This window comes from Stylophora pistillata, chromosome 12 (genome assembly GCF_964205215.1).
Source record: "Stylophora pistillata chromosome 12, jaStyPist1.2, whole genome shotgun sequence".
Taxonomy (NCBI): domain Eukaryota; kingdom Metazoa; phylum Cnidaria; class Anthozoa; order Scleractinia; family Pocilloporidae; genus Stylophora; species Stylophora pistillata.
In genome coordinates, this window is record NC_142530.1 from 8,122,978 (window position 1) to 8,144,114 (window position 21,137).

The window sequence follows — 21,137 nt, forward strand, 5'->3', positions numbered from 1 at the left end:
TCCTTTTGCAAAGCCTTGGCTTCAAATGCTACACATTTTTTTTCCATGTTTTCTTTTAATGAAGAAATGGCTTATTCGAAATTGTTGCCCAACTTTTTTTTCAGTCGTGAACCCGTAGCAGAACGAAAGATGTATCATTGGAAGAAACTAAAATAACAGCCAAAACTTAGGTTTGAGTTCATGGTGCACGAAAATAATCGTAATGCTTAGATCAATTCTTTTATTATCCAACTACATTCCGTAGAGTGTAAATAACGCCATAGACAAGTACAAATATCACGCAGCATTTGTACACCAGAGAACCGCTTAGAAAGGTTTTCTCGCGTCGTGTAAGCGAATAATAATTTAGCATATTGGATACTAAATAACGTTTTGTTGTGTAATATCGCTGAGTATTTTTACTCGTTATTTGTATTTTGACCCGCCCTACGGGCTCGTCAAAATACGGCACAACTCGTAAAAATACTCAGCGATACTACACAACAAAACGTCTAATAAGATATCTATATTTGCATGTTTACATACATGCCCAGGACACTAACCCATAGTCTCGATGCGTGTGCATCGAAGAGGAGGGGCGGAGCGGAGGGATGGGCTAGCTCCAACAAAAACGCCTGGGCATCAAACTCGTGGCGAAAAGTGTTTTTAAAGTTAATAACAGCTGTTGATTTTATTGCTGAGAGGCGCGCTTGATAGCTTTCTTCTATAATACTGGAAGTTCAGAGGTAAAATAATATAATACGCATGAACACAGCACGGTGTTCGATCAAGATAATGGTGAGATCTTGTCAGGACTCCCTGCATTCTATATGGAAGTTCATGTTTTCCACCCTGAATATTTTGTTGGTTTGCTTATTTGATTATTAATGCTGGTGCTATCTCAGAACCGGTTCAAAAGCCCTAAAGCATGTATGCATCTGACTACGTCTCAGCAGCCAATTTGTCCCTCAAACCTCATGCTCCAGGCGCAGAGTTGTTAGTTTTAATGATGCAACACTCTGGAAAATGGTAGTCTAACGGTGCGAGTAGCTGAATTTTCAAAACTTAAAGAGATTGTTGCCGATTGCTGAGTAAACAGAAGTCATCTAGAAAACTAAAGCTGAAGAAAGATTACAAAAACTTAATGTCAGGCAAGGGGCTTTTTGTAATGTGTGTTAACCAATAGCCTTTAACCAGAGGTTTCGGAAAAGAAACAGATGGCATGGGAAATTTTTTAATTATTTAAGAGTTTGCATGGCACAATTTACGTTTAGAGAAACAGTCGCTGAAATAAATGTTTTTTAGTTTAAAATAATAAAATTAAAGTTATCTTATTTCTACATGCACACAAGTATTTGCTGCTTGTGAAACTTGAAAACATTGGAAATTTTCACGCCGAAAATGTTACCTTTTTATTCATCAAGACAATGGCTAACACCTGGCGATGGGAGTCTTCGCTCTGACTGGTCCGTTATAAATAACATTTTTCCGAGTTTAGTTGGCACGGTGACAATCGTCTACCCAGAGATTTGCATCGCTCTGAACCATTTAAGAAATAGTTTGGAATTCCTTGGGAAGGAAACTGCTTAGAAGCATACGCATTTCTATCATCGACGACAAAAGATACTTAATAACAGACTGTAACCTGGAGTTAAGTTGGTCACGATGCTAACTGGAAATGTATACCCTAAAATTTGTATATCCCTGTTAACAATTTTTGCGCTGAGTAAGTACAACGTATTGTTTTTGGTTATTTCCTATTTTTCTTTTCTTTTTTCTTTTTTTACTTTTTAACGATTCTCGAAAGAAAAACGTAAAGACGAATTCCATAGATTTAACTTTCGTTTCTCTAGATCTAAGAATCTATTTTTGGTGGTATCAATTCTTGAAGCCCGTAACCAAATGAAACCGTAAAGAAGAGTCATCCAGTGCCCAGTTGTTCAAAGTGCGGACCTGACAAAGTTATGATAATGTGTTATCGCAGTAGATACAATAGGCTGCTTGCTCTTTGGGCATAAAGGGTGAAAACCACAAGCTGCTAACCGAACATGAACACTAGCGCTCGCCTTGTAAAATACGATGAATATAGAAAGTCAAAGAGCCGTGGAAAGAATATAATTTCAATTATCTGTAAAACTGAATATGTAAACGGAGGATGGCGGACATCGGACGACAGACAGTGCACAATGAAAATATAGTGTGAATAAATACATAGATAAATAGATAAAGAACAATTAATTGACGTCGTAATTTGTCAGAACATCTTCGGTCTCCTGCTAGAAACTCGTTGCAAATTATTCGAAAGGTTTCCAAAATTGCAAAAAAGTTTCATTTTCATATTACTGAGAGGTATAAACTTCAAACGGTTTACTTGGTACCTCAAGCTGTTGACAGGCCGGTGTTGATTGAATAAACCAGGGCATGTAATACCGCACAGTGAAAGGTTACTGTTAAGCTCAGAAGCTCGAACTACTGGCATGAAATTGCAGATTACCTTGCTAACTCTTCTCCTACCCTCGGAACTGAAATCTAAACACTATGCAAGAGGCTAACACCGCATCACGAAAGGAAGCGGGGTGAATGAATGAAAAACTTTATATAAGTGTCTATGTTTTTAGCTATAAGCTAATGGGGGACACTAAAAAATTTAAAAGTCGAATACATTTACATATGTAGATGATAGTTATTTACAGTAGATAATTATAAAGATTATAAAGTTATTTAGTTAAGTTTTAGATTTCAACGAGAGTTGAAAGGTCCACTTTCTTATGTTCTTGAACGAATTTAGAGTTTCTATCGTTCTTAGGTGTCTTGGTAACTTAGACCAGATGAGAGGTCCCATATATTTAATAGAATTCCTACCAAATCTTACAGTTTCGAATCTTGGCAGTTCGAAGCCACTGTTCCGTAAATTATATTGAGTGTCCTTTATATTAAATAAGTCAGAAATATTCTCAGGTACGAGACTGTACGTGCTTAACTTTAAACATCAAAGTGGCAATGTCTTGTAGGCGCCGATTGTTCAACGTCGGTAGTTTGGCGCGACTTAGCAGTTCTCGATAGGACGCTGATCTAGTTTTGTACACCGCCCTGAGTGCTCGCCCCTGAATCCGCTCAAGCTTTCTCCGATCCGATGCATTACAAAAGTACCATACTAGATGACAGTAGGTTAGATGGGGCAGAATTGAAGACCTGTAAAGTGATAGTTTAGCATTACAGGGTATCAAATTGCGTAGCCGCACTAGGACCCCTACTTTTTGACTGGCCTTAGAGCATAGATCACTGATATGACTAGTAAAACTCAATTTTTCATCGATTTGAACTCCTAAAAGCCATATTTCCCCCATTCTCTTAATAGTATGGCCATCAACAGAAAAATCTTGATCATCGTTGTCTTTGTCAACATTTCTCGGGTTGATCGTTAATAGCTGGAACGTTTCTGGGATAGTTGAGAGATAGTCGTTCTTGTACCAGGATAGAGCTTTCTCTCCATGTATCTTGATACTTTGCGCGACAACGTCATGCTTCTTCCCCGTGACATACATCTGATGGTCGTCGGCATACATGCTCAAATTAGCATTATTTATATGAAATGACCTATCATTTTGGAACAAATTCCACAGAAGGGGGCCAAAGGACGAGCCTTGCGGGCAGCCAAGCACCATCCTTTTCCAGTCACTTGTCACTCCTTTTATTTTCACTCTATTGAGCCTATTGTCAAAGTATGATCTAAGAAGGTTGAGAGAATTTTGTCCAGTGCCTTAGGCCTCGAGTTTCTTTACAATTAGAGAATGGCTAAGAGAGTCAAAGGCTTTACTCAAGTCAGTAGACAGTATGTACACCAGTTCCTTTCTGTCAACAGCTGATTTCCAGTCTTTCACGAGTCTAAGTAGAGTGGTCTGACAGCTATGATGTCTTCTATAAGCTGTCATTCTCTGATAGAGAGCTGGATCATAGTGCCCGGTGATTTGCTTACTGAGCATATGCTCAAATGTCTTATTTACGGTAACAAGGGACGTGATGGGACGATAGTTCTACGCCAGTTGTCTGTCACCTTTTTTAAACACTGGCGTCCACTCTCCCATTTTCCACGCAAAAGGCCATCGCCCCAGCTCGATACTGCTGTTGTAGAGAGTCATTAGCGATGGGGCAATTCCACAGGTCACGTTCTTAAGGAGTTTAGGCGATGCTCTGGGGTCCCACCCACAGCACTTATTGGGGTTGATATTTTCAAGCGCCTTTTGCACTTGATCCTTGCTGACGCGATTGAACTCAAAGTACGTTCCTTGGTATGCTTCTCATAGAGCTTTAACGCTGCCATGGTTGTCATGGTTCTCTTCTGTGATGCAAATAGCACTGTCTCCTACAATGCTAACAGCAGCTGTGGTGAAATAGTTCACTAATTGCTCAGCTACCTCGCATTGATCTTTTACAATGATGCCCTCTTCTGTTTTTAAACTGATTAAGGTGGACTCCTTAGTTTTGCTATTAATAAATGGCCTAAAGGCGTTGTAAAACTCCCTTGGCTTAGATTTCAGCTCCTCTGACTTGGCGAACCAGTATTCCATGATAGCCTTCCTCCGTTCGCGTGTGGCAATATTCCTGTACTTTCTTTTAAGTTCCATGTGTTCTCTGGCGTTCGGTTCTTCGCAAACAGTATGGCGTGTTTCCTCTTGTTCCTTATCGCCTTTTTCCAAGTTGGGGTCATGTAGGGTACGTCCTTTTCACGCACACGTTTTCTTTTGATAGGGGCGTGTGCGTTCACTGTGCACTCAAAGAGGGCGGTCCAATACTCGTACTTATCATCTACATCAGTGAATATTTCACCCACATGCCACCGTGCTTCTAGAAGTTCGTGGTTGAGCTGTTGAAAATCAGTTTTTCTCGTCTGCCTGTAGGTAGTTACCTTCGTTCTGTGCTTATGAACTTTCTCTTTCCCCAGGTCCAAGGCCACAACACATGGTCACTTATGGGGGGGGGGGGGGAAGGGGGTGGGGGGAAAGAGATTCAAATTCATTTTTCTCCATACATATTATTTTTATTGAGCACCGTCTGCAGTCTTCCGCCCTCATTTTACAAAGTCCCATAATTACTCTGGGTATTGCATTATAATTTTAGCTCATACTGTGACAACATCACTTGCTTTTAGGGAATTAATTTTTTAAATTAGATTTTGTTTGATTCGTGTATTTAATTGCATCTTTTTATTCCATAAGTCCATGTTCCCAATTTCTAAATAACATCAAATACTTTTGTTCTTTACCTCGATGGCTGTTATATTTTCGTCATATTTATTTGGCTGAGTATTTTAGGTACTTAGTAATACCATATAATCCTTTATTACCACAAGGCTTCACTGTAAGCCTGAAATTTTCCAACTTGAACTGTCACATTAATTTATACGCGCCCAAAGGACAAGGGAATGGTTTAAGCCAACCTAGTGCAACGCGCCTCGTTAGTGTGGGATTAGCCCTTAATCCTCTTACCTAGCAACCGCGCTCGACTTATAAATATCCTGATGTGATTATACAACAGTTCAGTTGACCTCAGGCCTTGCTCTTGTAAGCTACTCTTCCCATTAAATGTATAGCTTTAAATATATATTTGGCCTCCACTCTTCCTTTCGCCTCCGATAGTCGCACAGTTAGCTATTCGCCATCTTCATGTTATGGGTGTGATTTCTTTTGTGTTGTTCGTGTGTGTATGTGCGTGTGTGCGTGTGCGTGTGTGCGTGTGCGTGTGTGTGTGTGTGTGTGTGTGTGTGTATTGGTGTGTGTATTGGTGTGTATTGGTGTGTGTGTGCGTGCGTGTGTGTTTGTGTGTATGTTGTTCTTGTCTGTCGGTCTGTCTGTTTAAATTGTTTTGTCTTTTTTGAAGTGATTCATGATTGTGTTTTCAGCTCATTCCAATTCCTTTTCAGAGGCGTCCTCAGCAGTTAAAATGACTACCCCACCGATCTCGAGAAGATTATGGATAGAATGCAGACCAGAAAGATGTCCACCGGGTAGTACTGACCTTTTTGAATGTGCTGATAATCAATATAACAACGACCAGGATTGCACGTCGAATCATGGCACCGACCAAACCTGGAATGTGAAATGTAGTGGATCCTCACAACCTACATGTGAACTCTTGTGCCAGAAATGTGATCTGGAAAGCAAGAAAAAAACAATCTATTGTGTCGGTGACATCGATACATCAAATGTTAAACATACGTTTACATGCAAAAAGAGGTGTCAAGAAAGAACAACAAATGGTAGGTTTCACAACAAAGAAAACAAGAAACCTAAATCTAAACAGTGCACAAATTTCCGCATGTTTATTAGGTTAGAAAATGATTACATCAAACTTTTGTAAGTTCCCAAGCCACGAATAACATTCTGAGAATCTAAAACCCAATTTGCCTTTGTTGGGGTCCGGAACTTAGACCAACCCTCCACCTGCTAGGTTATATAAAGCACTTTGAGAGATGCTGAAGCTTGAAAAAACTTAAAGCAAATATGGGCTGGAAACGACATGTTCACTGAACTGTGCTAACAACTAATAGTGGCTAGAAATTGTTTTAGGTGTGTTACATTAAACGTAACTTTTATCTTGAAAATAGCGTTTAACTTAATTGTTAAAATAAATAGTAAATTTCAAAGTGATCTCGGACCAAGGAAAAAGTTATCTTGGGAAACTTTCTTTACAGTCTGAAATGCACCCAGACACAAGGACCAAACACCGTTTGTTGGCCTAATTCAAGTAGTTAGGGAATCGTTTTATCATCATACAGCTATGGCTTATAATAACTATAAATAAACAAAATAGTACGGATATATAGTTTAGCTAAATCTTTTAAGGCTGAGAAATATATGTACACTTTTTCTCATAAGGATTTCTTCTAAATACTTATCTGTCTTGAGCTTGTCTACAGACGCAGTTTAATACAACTAAGCTTTACATGATGATCTTGATTTTTTACTTTACCATCAGCATCATCGTCATCATCGTCATCTTCCATATCAGTGGCATCAGGAGTAGCAACACTTATAACAACATCATCGTCACTAGCATTATCATCGGCAGCAGTAAAACTTTCTCCAACATCATCGTCATCAATATTATCATCAGAAACAGTATTAGCACTGACAACCTCGTCGTCAATAGTTTCACCAGCTCCAACGCTGTCACTTAAAACCCCGTCGTCAATAGCATCGGTGGCCGCAGCGTTAACGTCAACATCAGTACCATTACCATCTTCAAAAATTTCATCTGGAAAATCGTTGTCACTAATACCATACTCGTCAGTGACATCATCGACAGTGTCATCACTCCTTATGCCTCAACCATCATCAACATCATCGTCATCACTGTCAAAGAAAATTCAGAAGCTGGTAATTTTTTCTTATCTTTGTATTGTACATGTAATTAAACTTTTTCCGTTTTTCAAGGATTTTTGTGGTTCATGAACCTCGCTGCAACTTTCTTCATCTTAGGCAAATGATACTATTTCAGAGTTCGACAGCCTAAATATTACCAGCAACAATTCCTTGCAGGTATGTGGTTTCAACGATTAAATTTAAAATCCATCTTTTAATCTAAATGTATAACGAAAGAGCAGCTACAATCTTCGTGTCAATTCGTGGCAAAAAATATCCATGCCAAGACGATATCTCTTCTACCCATGGTTTCAAAGTAATTAGTACCCAGACTATTTTTGTCAGTGATCTTTTCCTTTTTTTCTTTTAATGGTAAAAGCCTTACAGGACCATTTGAAACTTATATATAGACGAAGATTTGATCAAACGAGAATGTCATATGCGGTATGATTGTTTTTTCAATAGTTGTTGCTGTTAAATCGCACGCGCACGTAAATGCTGCCCTTGCCAAGTGTCACAGTGAATTAATTTACATCTTAATATGATTAACCTGGGTAACGTTAAAAACCTGAATAATGTGTATTATATGGACCAACAGGAAGCTGCTAATTTGTTTGAAAACTTCACCACTAATTATCAAAACATGACCCTTGGAGAAGTACAGCCTGGAGGAGAAAAGCTCAGAACGGAGTCCATTTTTAAGGTGGCAGTTGCCTTCGAGAAAATTGTTCTTAGCTATGGCAAATATCACTTACGTGGAACAAACCGTTTAAAAAGGATCAGTTACTCTCACCGCAACATGTGTGAGTACATACATGGTTGTATTTTCTGATTTGTGATAATGACCATTTATTCAGTAACTGATTGAGCGATTGAGAGAGTGAATAACTGGGTAACTTACTAGTCGACTGACTGACTGGCTGGCTGACAAAGTCACTAATCGTCTCTCTGATTTGCTGGGGGATTGAACAACTAACTGATTTGTTGGCGGAAATATAACTCAATGAATTTTGTTAATTTCGCAAATCTGTCTATTACTGTTATATTAACATAATTTTTTTCCATTCTTTCGAAAGTACTTGTTATTAAAAAAGATTACAAACAAACTGCAAGTGACTTCCACTCAGGGAATCACGAATGGCAAGCCTATATCAATATTTCCTCTGGAAATTTTGTGGACAACGGTTTGTATACACCGACGATATATTTTATCGTAAGTAATTCGTCGCTTTTACATACCATCCTTAATAAAACACAATCTTTTGAAATTTCCATTTGCCGACATCTAAGCTACGCATAAGCTCGCTTTGCTCTCTTTTAGGATCAGTAATATTTGTGTGTGTGTACAAGAATCTACATGATTTAATCCAAACAAATTCTGAGAAAACAAGGTATGTGAATGGCTTATATAATTTATATAATGTAATCTAACCTTATCTAGTTAGTACATTTGAGGATATTCAAGGATTCATTTCAGTTTTTTCCTGAAAAGAGAAGAATTTTTTAAGCCTCACAAAAATAGTTTCAAAGGGTAATTAGTGTCTAGTCGTACACCCCTCTGTCCGTGTTATCAAAAAACCCCATCGATGAAAAATTGAAATGGTAGAAACGTGCAATGGTCAGTGGACCCCACCATTAAAGCTTACTCAGCCTTACGGACTTCTCCCGTCCTTAAGCGATGGACAACCAAGAGTGAACGAGGTAAGGAAAACTGCATACTTACCTAACGTCAGAATCGAGGTAAGTTCAGTGAAAAGAACCAATATAGGCGTTGAGATCTTACCAAAGTATCAGCATCCTAGTTAGAATTTCCCAAATTTGGGAAGTTTTAACTGAGATATATATCGCCTCCCGGTTAACTCAATGGATAGAGCGCTGGACTGATGTGCGGGAGGTCGAGGGTTCGAGCTCCGCCCGGACCAACACTCAAGGTCTTAAAATAATTGAGAAGAATATGCTGCCTTTCTATAACATCAAGAATTTGTTAGATATTCTAGTCTTCTCGGATAAGGACGAATAAATGGAGGTCCCGTCTCCTGCAGGATTAGGGGTAGGAGACGTTAATTTCCCACGCACTAGATTACTGTGTGATGGATGTCCTCCTCTGGGGTGGGATGGGTGGGTTGTTGTCTTGCGTTTCATACATGAGTCTCTGGCTTGGGTAATATTGGTAATCATGCCCCACGTAAAGACATTAAACTTAGATTACTATTACTTACTTTGATATCTAGAATATTTTATGGATCTTAAGAGCGTGTCTCTGTAATTTCCGACTGCTCGAAATTGGTTAAAAAATAAATCTTCCCTTAAACTTTGCATGTGGATAAGGAAACCATTGCCTATCATCGGAACAAAAGTGGTTTCCCTCAGATTTCAAAAGTTTTTCATTTTTAACAATTTTCCGCACGTAGTTCAAATCGTGAAATTGACATCATTTGTGTACACCAAATGAGCAATCTTTATTAGGATCTCACGCTGTCAAAAATGATTTAATACAAGAGATATTCTGGAATATAACAGTTTAATACATCAACTTTCCAAGTGTTATCGCAAAGGTAGAGTATCTGGATAAATGTATACACTGTCGTTACGTCAAATATGCCACTACTTGACTAAGCCGAAAAGTGGTACTTTTTAAATTGCGATTTCTCCGTACTGGAACAAGAGTAGGTATCAGGAGTTACACACACTCAACAACCGTACACGGGAACACTATATTCTGTGAAAATATCCATGGCTATTATAATAGGACAATAAAACCTGACTTACAGACGTTCTACAGTATTAGTAGGTACACAGAGCTGTTCATTTGCGATTATTTTGTGATTCATTGTGGATAATTACGAATGCAAATTACCGAAAGCAGCGCCGTACAGGTCTGTGAAAATCATACATTTCTACTTCACTTTATTTTTTCCTGCGATAATAGCCATGGATATTGTTACAGAATATAGTGTTCTCATGCACGATTGCTGAGTGTGTGTAACTCCTGCTCATTTTGGGGACACAAATGATATCAATTTCACAATTTGACCTATGTGCGGAAAATTGTTAAAAAATGAAAAAACTTTTGAAATCTGAGGGAAACCACTTTTGTTCCGATGATAGGCAATGGTTTCCTTATCCACATGCAAATTTTAAGGGAAGGATTCATTTAAAAGTGAGCGTTTTTCTTCACTTTTCAAGCAACATCTCAGATGCTTTTGTTTTTCTGGTTACTTAGGCGTGTGTTAACGAGGATTATAATGGCAGCTATGGATCCCAAACCAGGAAAGTTACAAGAGAATGTAATCTTGAAGTTTAAGAACTTGAAGGTGACAAAAAAGCAAAGTCCTATTCATTCGAATCAATTCAGATCAGTTTCAGTTTCAGTTACTTTATCATCAGTCTCACTTGAACGAGATACATCTTAGTTCTGCTTCTTTCTTCCTTTCAGATAGACGCTAGAGAGAAGCAATGCGTGTCCTGGAGTGGCCTCAGCAATAGGTAAAACGGGACAACAACTAACTTCAACACTACCAACAACAGTATCACCCAAAAAGCCTTCCAATTGTTGCTTGCTTTTTTTCTGAATTTAATTAATTTAGAATTGCAAGGAGGACAGAATACCATTGATCACTCCTTTGTGTTACATTCAACTGGTAATAGAAGTCTTGATAAGAAGTATGGTCTAACGTCTCGACGACCTGGGCAGAAGTCTGACCGATAAGTGTTTACAAGATATCAATGAAGAGATTGTGTTATAAAAATTTGCTCTCGTTTTCCTTCGCTTATAGCTTCAAAATACCCATGACTCTGAGTGATAGAAACAAAACCCATCGAAGTCAAAAGCCAAACGCGACACGAAAAAGATGCACTGGGCTCTGTCGTGAGCAAGTAAATCGATGATGCTTACCGCCTCTGACTTCAGTCTAAGACATTCAACCAGCTTAATTAATTTAATAATCCCAGTAAGGGAAATAAAAAACTATTAAAGCTTTCATTATATAGACTGTGTATTACATAACTATTATCGGTTCAAAATTCTCGTTCTTTTTTCAGTCAAGATGGATTTTCGAAAGATGGTTGTCATTTAATTACATCACAAAGCAACTCAGAAGAAACAGTCTGCAGCTGCAGTCATTTGACTCATTTTGCTGTCCTAGTAGACTACAGTGGTGGCAGTGTGCACGCGGTATTACGTTGTTCAATATTGCTTCTAGCATTGCTCATAAGCGCATTAAATTGATAAACATCCTATTCCGTCTGTTTCTGATTTGTTCTGCAGCTTTCCCAGAAGGACGAAGATATTCTCGAGATTATCACTTACGTAGGATCGAGCCTTTCAATCATCGGAATGATTTTAACCATAATCATGTATTCCTTTTTCACGTGAGTAAACATCGTCTAGTTTCTTAGGCCTTTGATTGGTTGAAACTAACAAAGAGATATAGATAAATCACTTCAAGTATTTTATTTCTTAAACCAGAGATATTCATCAGCCTCTGACTCAAATAAGACTGAGTCTTGCCGCGTCGCTCGGAGCTGGTCAAATAAGCTTTCTCGCCGGAATGCACGCCATGGGTAACCCTGTGAGTATGGTTTTTGTGTTTGTTTCTGGTTTCGAAATTTCTATAAAGAAAATAGAAGAAAAACTCTTTTTACCTTTTCTGCAGGTCGTTTGCATAACAGCAGCAGTTCTTACGCAGTATTTCTTGATGGCTGCTTTCTGCTGGATGCTGGTGGAAGGAATCTACTTTTACTTGTTTATTGTAAAAGTTTACAACATCAGCAATAAGATGATCGTATATCACTTCATGGCATGGGGTATTTTTCTTCAATCAATAATTACTACCTATTGTTTTCAGTAATGATCTGCCCTATTTCGGATCAGTTTATTAATAATATGATTTCATGCGAAGTTTGACCTCCTTCGTTTCTTTGTGTGCAGGTTTCCCCATCACCATGGTCAGCATTTCTCTTCGCGTCGCAATCGGAAAAGGAGAGATTCAAAGCTATACCAGCGATAAATAGTAAGAAACACAGTTTACGTTCATTGATTCCTCCCCTTTTGCTCCCTCTACGTGTTTTGGTTTTTCTTTGAATTGGGTTTACTTTACATTATATTTCCCTCATATCTTTTTTTCGTCTTGCACACATCTTCCTTTTTTCTTATGTTTGCAATCTAGTTCATTTCTTATTTCATCCTTTCTCTTACAGTCCTTTTCAGTCTTCAAATATATCTATTAAAATACATTCCCCTTTTTATAGCCAGCGTAGCAAACTACTTGTTTACTTTCCTCTAAACATTTCTTTGTCTTTCCCTTTTATTTTAACTCTGTTTTACCGCCGACCTTCTACTTTTAATTTTTTTTTTTAATTTTCAATTGTGAGCTGTGATTTGATCTTGATTTGACTTGCTTTTAAGATATGATGCTACCTTTATATCTGGATCCTTAGCTTTGTCTTTCCTCTTTCCGTTTTCTTTAGTTGTTGGTTGTCATCAACTTATGACTTGATTTGGATATTTGTTGCATTTCTGACAGCAACTGCAGTGGTAAATTTACTATCAAATTTTTGCAATTACGTATCAAATTTTAACTTTTCCATAAGATACTTGACCTATAACACGTGCACATTACTCTATTACGGTTTTTATCTTCTTTAATTTTTTGGTTTGGTTTTCAGCTCAGCAGTTTTATACTCGCACGAGTCATACGGGAGTTGACCACATTTCCACAAACAGGAGCCACCCAGATTCAGCGAGTCCGGTACAGTTGAATTAAATTCACGAAGAGAGAAAATCCCTTTATTTGATTCATTCTCTTCCAATCTGAGTAGTAGTGATGAGCATTGTTTGTGAGCCCTAACCCGCGGACTTACAAGGAGTTAAAGAGAGGGGTGAAGGAGGGGGGAAGAGTTGAAGGAAGGGGGAGAGGTGAAGGAGGAAGGAGGGGTAAAGGAGAGGGAGGGGTGAAGGATGGAGGAGGGGTGAGGGAGGGAAGGGGTGAAGGAGGGGGAGTCGTGAAGGAGGGGGGGAGGGGTGAAGCAAGGGAAGGGGTGAAGGAGGAGGGTGAAGGAGGGGGAGGGGTGAAGGAGACGGAGGGGTTAAGGAGGGGGGAGGGGTGAAAGTGAGGGGAGGGGTGAAGGAGGGGGTAGGGGTTAAGGGGGGGGGACGGAGTGGTGGATACAATTCTGCCCTCTGGTTTTTTTCCTTTCACTAAAATATATCGAGAAGATTTTATCTGGGCAACCGTCCACTTCAGTAGCTAGTAGTTTACCTTAGAAAATGACAAAAGAGGTGTTGGCTACGGGTTCTAGGTTCAAAAGGGAATTACGGTAAACCAATTATCTACTTTCTGATTCTTATTTTCTATTTTCGTGTCAACCTTGACTGTAACTGTTCCCATGACAAGCCAAGAACAGTTGAAAAAGTGAAAAATCTAACGCAAAAGTCCTCCATGTTAGATGAGGTCACCCTCCTCTCCCCCCCCCCCCCCTTATGCATGTTGCGCCATTTGCAGTTGACATAACATACGTTCTATTCAAGGTAAAAAATTTTCAAAATACGGCAACATAAGTTTTACAATCAACTCCTCCAACCCAGGCCCCTTGTACAGTTGGGTATTCGCTTGAATGTATGTGCGAGGGTTAGGAAGGTATCTGTTTGCTTGATTTCCTGTAAGAGCCAAAGTTATCTGACATCTAGAATTAACTATCATTTGCCGTCCTTTAGACATGGAATCAGAATATGCGTGGTGATGATTCCCCTTCTGGGTATCACTTGGTCGTTTGGCCTTCTATCGCCACTTCACAAGACTTTTATCTACATTTTCACCATTCTGAACTCTATGCAGGTTTGTTGTGCATTTCCTCGATAAATTAGGGTGGCATTGCAACTAAAATTTGACAGGCTTAAAAAGAGACAAAAATCAATAAATCCAGTTATCAATCAATCCTTCTATCAAGATAATTTGGATATATCAACAAAGTTGAAATGGTAAATTGGCCACCGTAACGATTACAAAAGCTGACGTTTCGAACCCTTCGTCGGAACGAATAGAGGAATTGTGGGTTGTATGTGCTTTTAAAGGCAGAAAATGGAGCTTCGTTATTGGTGAGAACATGGCAACGAGAAAAAAAGAATAAATTAGTGGAATGAAAAGCGTTCGTTGATCCCTGTAGGATTTAGACTGCCAGTTTGAAAGATCTTTTGTTCAAGAGTTTTACGGCTTTCCGTGCTGCCTAAGTGTAAGGAAAGACCGCAGATTGCCATATGTTGCTTAGAATGATTAGGTAAATTAAAATTTCTAGCGACTGATTTCGATGGGTCTTTGTCATTCCTTTCCACGCCACGAAGGTGTTCTCGGAATCGGTCACCTAATCTTCTGCCTGTTTCGCCGATGTATATCTTTTTGCAATAAGTGCAAGTTATGCAATAGATTACATTGGCGGAGGTGCACGTGAAGTGATCGGTGATCTTAATGGATCGTTTGGGTCCCGATATTTTATCAGTGTTGTGAATGAAAGGGCACATTTTGCATCGTGCACGAGCGCATTTAAAAGTGCCTGGTTGCCCATTAATCTGAAAAGAACTTCTAACCAAAAATTGCCTATGTTTTTGTCGCATTTGAATGAAACGAGCGGAGGCTGCGAAAAGATAGTGCTTGTCTCTGGATCGTTTTGAAGTAATTTAGAGTTTTTAAGAATGATTGATTTAACTGAGTGATTGTGAGGGTTAAACGTGAGAGTGAATGGGATGCGGTCGGAATCTTCCTTTTGTGACGTTTGTAGTGCTGAATGTCGATCAATAAATTGGGCGCGGTGGTAACCCGCTTGAACGACAGAAACAGGGTAACCACGTTTATCGAAAAACTGGCACATTGACTCTGATTTGTGGTGGAAATCAGAGTCATCACTACCTAAACGACGAAGTCTTAGAAACATAGAAAAAGGAATGGAATTCTTAACGTGGGATGGATGCGAAGACGAATATAACAAGTAATTACGCGAGTCTGTAGGTTTGTAACACACATTAGTGCAGAAACAGTTGCCTTCAATTGAAACTTTGATGTCTAAAAAGGATAAAGAATTGTCAGAAATTTCCCAGGTATATTTCCGAGCCGGGTGAAAAGAATTGACTGCGGTTATGAATTGAGTCAGCTCCTCTCTAGTAGGGGAGGTAGCGCCGATACAGTCGTCGATGTAGGGACCGTAGAGTTCAGGTTTGGAGCCGTTGTATTGGCTGAAAATTTGGTGTTCGACAAAACCTACAAAAAAATTGGCATAGCTATGTCCTATTTTGGTCAGATATCTTCTATCAAGATATCTGACCGTCAATTATTTAGTCAGTCCATGGTTATCTCCAACCATCAATCAACCATTCAGTCATTTGGTCAATTTGATAGCAATTCAGCAGTTCAGCTAATGGGTTATTCCTTCGATTCCTTAATCCATGAAAGAAAAATTCCTCTACTTCGCCATATCTTTTTGTTCCTTTACAAGCCTGATTAATTTTTCTAAGACTCAGGACAGTCTGATATGTTAAGATCATTTCAGTTAATTAGAGCTCCGTTCAGCTAAGACCTCTCTACGTAGCTTTATTCATACATGACTTGCTATCCATAATTACACTTTTATTAAAGGGTGTCCTGATTTTCATCCTGCACTGTGTGCGAAATAGTCAGGTAAGAGCAATAATTTAAAGTAATAAAAATGATAATAATGATGATGATAATGATGATGATGATGATCATCGTACTCATCATAATAACAATAATTATAACAATAAATAGTGTAAATCATGAATTCTACACGATTGGATGACGATTTTAAAGAGAGAAACTGACTCAGGTCACGTTATGTTTATTTGTTTATTCACAGATTATGGAGCGCCTAAAAGGAAAAATGATCCCGAAGCAAATTGGTCAGATCAGAGCTTGTTTGAGAGGGAGAATGAACGTTGTTTCCCCATCTTCGAACAACAAAAACTCAGCCAGAAAGAATGCAAAGATCCATCCGTTTGCCGGTGATGCAGTGTTGGCAATTAAATTGCACTCTTCCAGAAAATATGAGTTGAAATAGGAATACATATAAGTAAATAGATTCGATAGGCGGTGGGTGATAGCTAAGCGACGATAATTCCTCAGTCGCAATTGATCCGTTTCAATTCGTCTTTCTGCTCGGTTAGTGGACAGTTCGTTAATTCAGAAATTAGGTTGTTCGTGGAGCGGTGGAGGCCGTTGACGTTTTTTAAGAGTAATCTAATGAATCAGCCCTCCGCAGTCTTACTCAAATTGAGTTAGAGGATTCAGTTCGAGTCAGTAGAGCAGTTCATATCTCGATAGGTCTTACAGCTTATGAAACCGTAGCAAAATTCATCAATCATTTATTTCGTTTAATGAAAGATAGAAATTTTATTTACATCGCAGGCAGACGATTAATTTCGTGTATCCATAATGTAAACCTGTTTCGTGTATACAGAACGACTGTAAAAAGCTCTCTGAGACTCGATTAAAATGTTACTTAGACAGAAAGAAAACTAACGATTATCTTCAATAAACGTTTACCAGAAGCCATTTATGATACATTAAAATCATTTCTAGTCAAATGTTCTGGCATGCCTAAAGATATATTGGGAGACCTTGCAAGGAGGTATCAAATGATCGAAGCTGATTCCTCTAAAGTATCATGAAAAAGCGACAGGGATAGGCGTAGTGTCTCGTGGTCAAAAGTATAGCTAGAGGTGTTCGGGTGAGGCAAGGCGGTTCTTAGGAAGAAAAAAGGCCATCTTTCTCATACAGTGATGACAGCTGTTTAAGGACACTAGTAGGTAGCCCTTCGGATGCATGCTTCATTCAAGAAAGGTGGCTAGCAGTGTCTCAAAGGAACAAACAGCTTCTAGGTTATGGCCTTCTTCAATCACGGGAATAAGTTAAACTTTGTTCTTAGTGAGATGTTTTTGTAATTCCTTGCCTTTGTCAAGACTGAACTAATATTTTTTTCTCCTAAGACCAGTTCTTTATGGGAAACCTCTGATACCTTTGCGTTTTTTATATATTTCCAGGAGAAAGCATTACGAGAAACCATATCGTTGAACATCCGCCAAAGCGTTAGTTTGGTAACCTGAGGGAAGCCTAAATGGGGGAAGGGTCCTATGATATGCGACAAAAAGCCCCCTGCCACGTGCTTAACTATGTAGAAACTGTCAGGCAGATTATATAGTATCCAGCTACTAGTAATACCTTGCATTTCTAGTGGTCTTAGCTTGCGAACTATAATGGTATGGTTCGCACAGCAAATCACATTCAAGAAAGTTTACAATTGCCTTAAAACCATCGTTGTGGGACGCCGTGGGACGGGGTCCAGGTTTCCACTTCGAGGAATGGCCATCGCATCTGTTGTCATTTGCTTGTTCCATGATAAAATTATCGTTAGGAGGCGATTGTGTTAAATTCTGTGAAAATCGTGTCGCTCGAGATATCTCTTAGCGTTGCAAGTGTATTATAGGACCAATAAAAAATCCAGCAGTCCTGTCAAGTGCATGCATATTAGAAACACTTTAATAATGATAAACAGGAGAAATGTGCGGCTTCAGTTCTTCAAAGTCAGCTTCTATTTAGCACTTTCAAAGAGTGAATTGCTATTATTCTTGACGCGGTTGAAAATTAAACAGTTGATAATTATAAGGAAGGTAGGGACCGTTTCCAGGTAACTTCTATAAAGTTGATTTAAGCAGGGTTTGCACTTTGGTGAGTGTGCTCATCTCCCACAACTGTGGTCTGGATTTCTGGGTTTGATTATCCTATCTTGGGCCGGATTTCGATACAGTTCGATCCTGCTTCTTTTACGTGATCCGAAGGATTTTATATCAGGTCAACAAGCAACAAGTCAAATTATAAGTTCCACACCAACCGTTCTTCAATTTATCAGTTATGCATGTGCGGTTACACAAACACTAAGTATGATATACTCTTTGCCATTTTATTATCTGCACATATAAATACAAAAGGGCTATCAAATAAGAAAGCTTACCAATGGGATATCCATATTTTTGCACTTAAACTGAGACATTTCCTTTATACAGGTATCCTACACTCTACACTTAATGACTCTTTAAAGGGCTTCTGGGTATCAAACATCCATTCTATTTCTATTTGTTTCTATCAATTTATATCAGATTTTTAGAGATCGTCCAGACTCGAAGACCGACATGACGAAGATATTGGCCTTTATTTCAGTGGGACTGAATAAACACTTCTTTAAATCACTTAATCGCGGTGGTAGTCTCATTGTAAGGAATAAAATCTGATTCACACACTCTTGTGCACAGTAGGGGGGGGAGGGTCTCGTCTCTCTTCGTTCCCTTTTGCGACTCTTTTATTCAATAAATACAATAAACCTAGTATCAAATTTAGCCGCTAAACGCCTAGTATATCAATTAAAGCCAGCGAAAGTTCAAGAGGTTCCCTTTAGAGGTTTATTTTGAGATGAAAGAAACACGTTATTTTTTAAGAAAATAATACAAAACACTTCTACTTTCGATTGTTATATTTTCATTTTAATGCAGGATTGTTTTCAAATCTTTTCAAATATGTGACGTCAATGTTTTATGTCGAGAAAGTTTTGCTTATGCTCAACATGTGCAGCTCAAATATCAGAAAATACTAGGGTTTAATAATTTGACACACAGAAGACGTTAGCAACAAAGTTGAACTAGCGCATTTTTAAATTGCTGAAAACCTATCAAAGATTCCAATCAAACTGTACACCAGCCAAGCCATGAATGTGCGCAAAAATCAATCTAATGAATAACATAAATTTTTCGACAGAAAATGTAATTAAGTATCATTTTGTGGTCTTAAATACTTCCTGTTTCGCGCGCTTTTGAAGAATTTTCTACGATCATAATCAAGAGTACCAAGAAGTGTTTTGAACGCCTCAGGGCACACAGAGGAGACAACAATTATAAATAACAGTGAAAAATCTAGATACGTAGATCTATCGGTAAAATTAGATCATGCGCGAGCTTGCATAAACGACTGAATCTGATGAAAGAAAGAAAAAAACGCTTCGCATGCATGCGTCAATGAAGGAAATAAATATTTCTTCATGGAAAGTGTTGACGTACTATATTTACGCATGAGTTTATTTTCAAACTAAACGAGTGCGTTAATATCGTACCAAAACACTTCCCATTTTGAAGTTTGTGTACTATATACAAATTAAGATTTGCTTACAGTTTTCTTCATCGCAGACCAAAATGCAGTGAATTGAAGAGCCAAGGTGTGTTTTTCAATGCATCTCTGTTTGAAATTTACAAGAAGCTTTTTTTCTAAGAGGAAACTCATCTCATCATCGCTAAGGGCTTTTGCTGTATTAGGTCTATTACCTTTGCCTCCTTTTAAAGTTGCTCTTTTTTTGCGAGTTCAAAAGCAACGTCTTTGATGACACTGACGGGATGTTTGCATTCTTTCAAAGCTCGATTAAAACTAAAAAGCAGAACTCTAATACCTAAAGGGTCATCAAAGGCTACCGAGCAATTTCTGGATCTTTTTCGCACCAGAAGTAGTTTTTGGTTTAATATCTCTTCGCTGTCGGTTACCTCAGGTTACACTAAAGTGTCTGACTTACATAACAAATTTAGATATTGATGAAAAATAACTCTCTAAACCTTGATAAAGTAGTCTCATAGAACACGATCACGCAATATGGAAATCAATCACTCATAAAAGGGTACAAAATGCATCGTGCGCCAAAGCGCATGGGTCAGAGCGAGAGGAAGACTTTGTCATGAGCAAGTTTCTCTTCATTGTTATGTATGGATCGACTCTTGCTATAGCCTTAGCATTTATCTTTACTGATTATGAAGATGAGAAGAACATAGCAGTCTCGAAAGAATCTAGGCGTGATATTGACCCGGAATTTGAAAATGTTTCAAGGTACTTAATTTAAAAGAAAAATTCCCTCTAAAACTCGATTCTTTAATCGCCACCAGATAAGAACAGTGGTAAAAGAGAGATAAAATTCAATTTAAACATCTTAAAACAGGCAGAACCCTTTCTGCCCGATCGATTTGACATCAGCCGGAGTGAAAAAAGGAGTTCTGAGAAGCTACACAATAACTTGGGAATGAAAATAATTTAACTTCATCAACAACTTAGCCATACTTAGGATCTTAAATAGAAAAAATTAATAGTTTACATACTAAAAAGGAGCAATTCATGCTTGTCTTCAATCCATACAGTCATTTTGAGAATTAGACAATTATATAAACCGCACAGAGAGGAAGGTTAGTACCGTTGCGGGTTACTTTTCTCACAAGCTCTGTCTTTTCTCTTTTTCATCATCAGTAAACAGCTGGCTTCGCTACTTTTCGAGTTCGCAACTTTCGAATGCGATACACTTTGATGATTTTATCTATGGACTAAACTAAGGTTTTACTTTTTAAAACATATACAGTCTCCCATTACTTCTGTCGGTAATATTTAAATTCATATAAATCTCGTTTACTCTTTAAGTTAACGTTTCAGTCTAGAACGCAAGAATAATAGTTAACTAAACGAAGCTCCACTGACATTGTTTGCGTTGTAGAGGCTAGGTGTCAATAGATTGTAATGTTGCATTAGTTCTATCCTTAAACAAAGTGTTGAAATAGTCTTCCTCATAATTTGTCATTCTTTGTGTGGTAAACAACTTGGTTATAGCGAGCTCGGATATGTGAACACCGTTGAAGATTCCTCTCATGCAGTGCGCCCCTATCCTTTACGCAGAAGGAACCAAGGCACCTCAAGCAGATGATACCCATAAGGTAGGTAG

General features: G+C 38.5%; 1 protein-coding gene across 1 annotated transcript; it reads left to right on the forward strand.

The window, feature by feature from the left end:
• The first annotated feature begins 1,484 nt into the window (after positions 1–1,484).
• LOC148718652 (uncharacterized) lies at positions 1,485–16,897 on the forward strand. The gene is made up of 19 exons (XM_088740319.1): positions 1,485–1,705; positions 5,900–6,235; positions 6,955–7,355; positions 7,458–7,517; positions 7,939–8,143; positions 8,417–8,524; positions 8,662–8,731; positions 10,564–10,654; positions 10,777–10,826; positions 11,382–11,514; positions 11,608–11,711; positions 11,809–11,911; positions 11,996–12,146; positions 12,271–12,352; positions 12,810–12,876; positions 13,008–13,090; positions 14,056–14,176; positions 15,965–16,006; positions 16,203–16,897. The coding sequence occupies exons 1-19, from the start codon at positions 1,645–1,647 to the stop codon at positions 16,401–16,403; spliced, it is 2,469 nt and encodes an 822-aa protein (XP_088596445.1). The 5' UTR covers positions 1,485–1,644; the 3' UTR covers positions 16,404–16,897.
• The last annotated feature ends 4,240 nt before the right edge of the window (positions 16,898–21,137 follow it).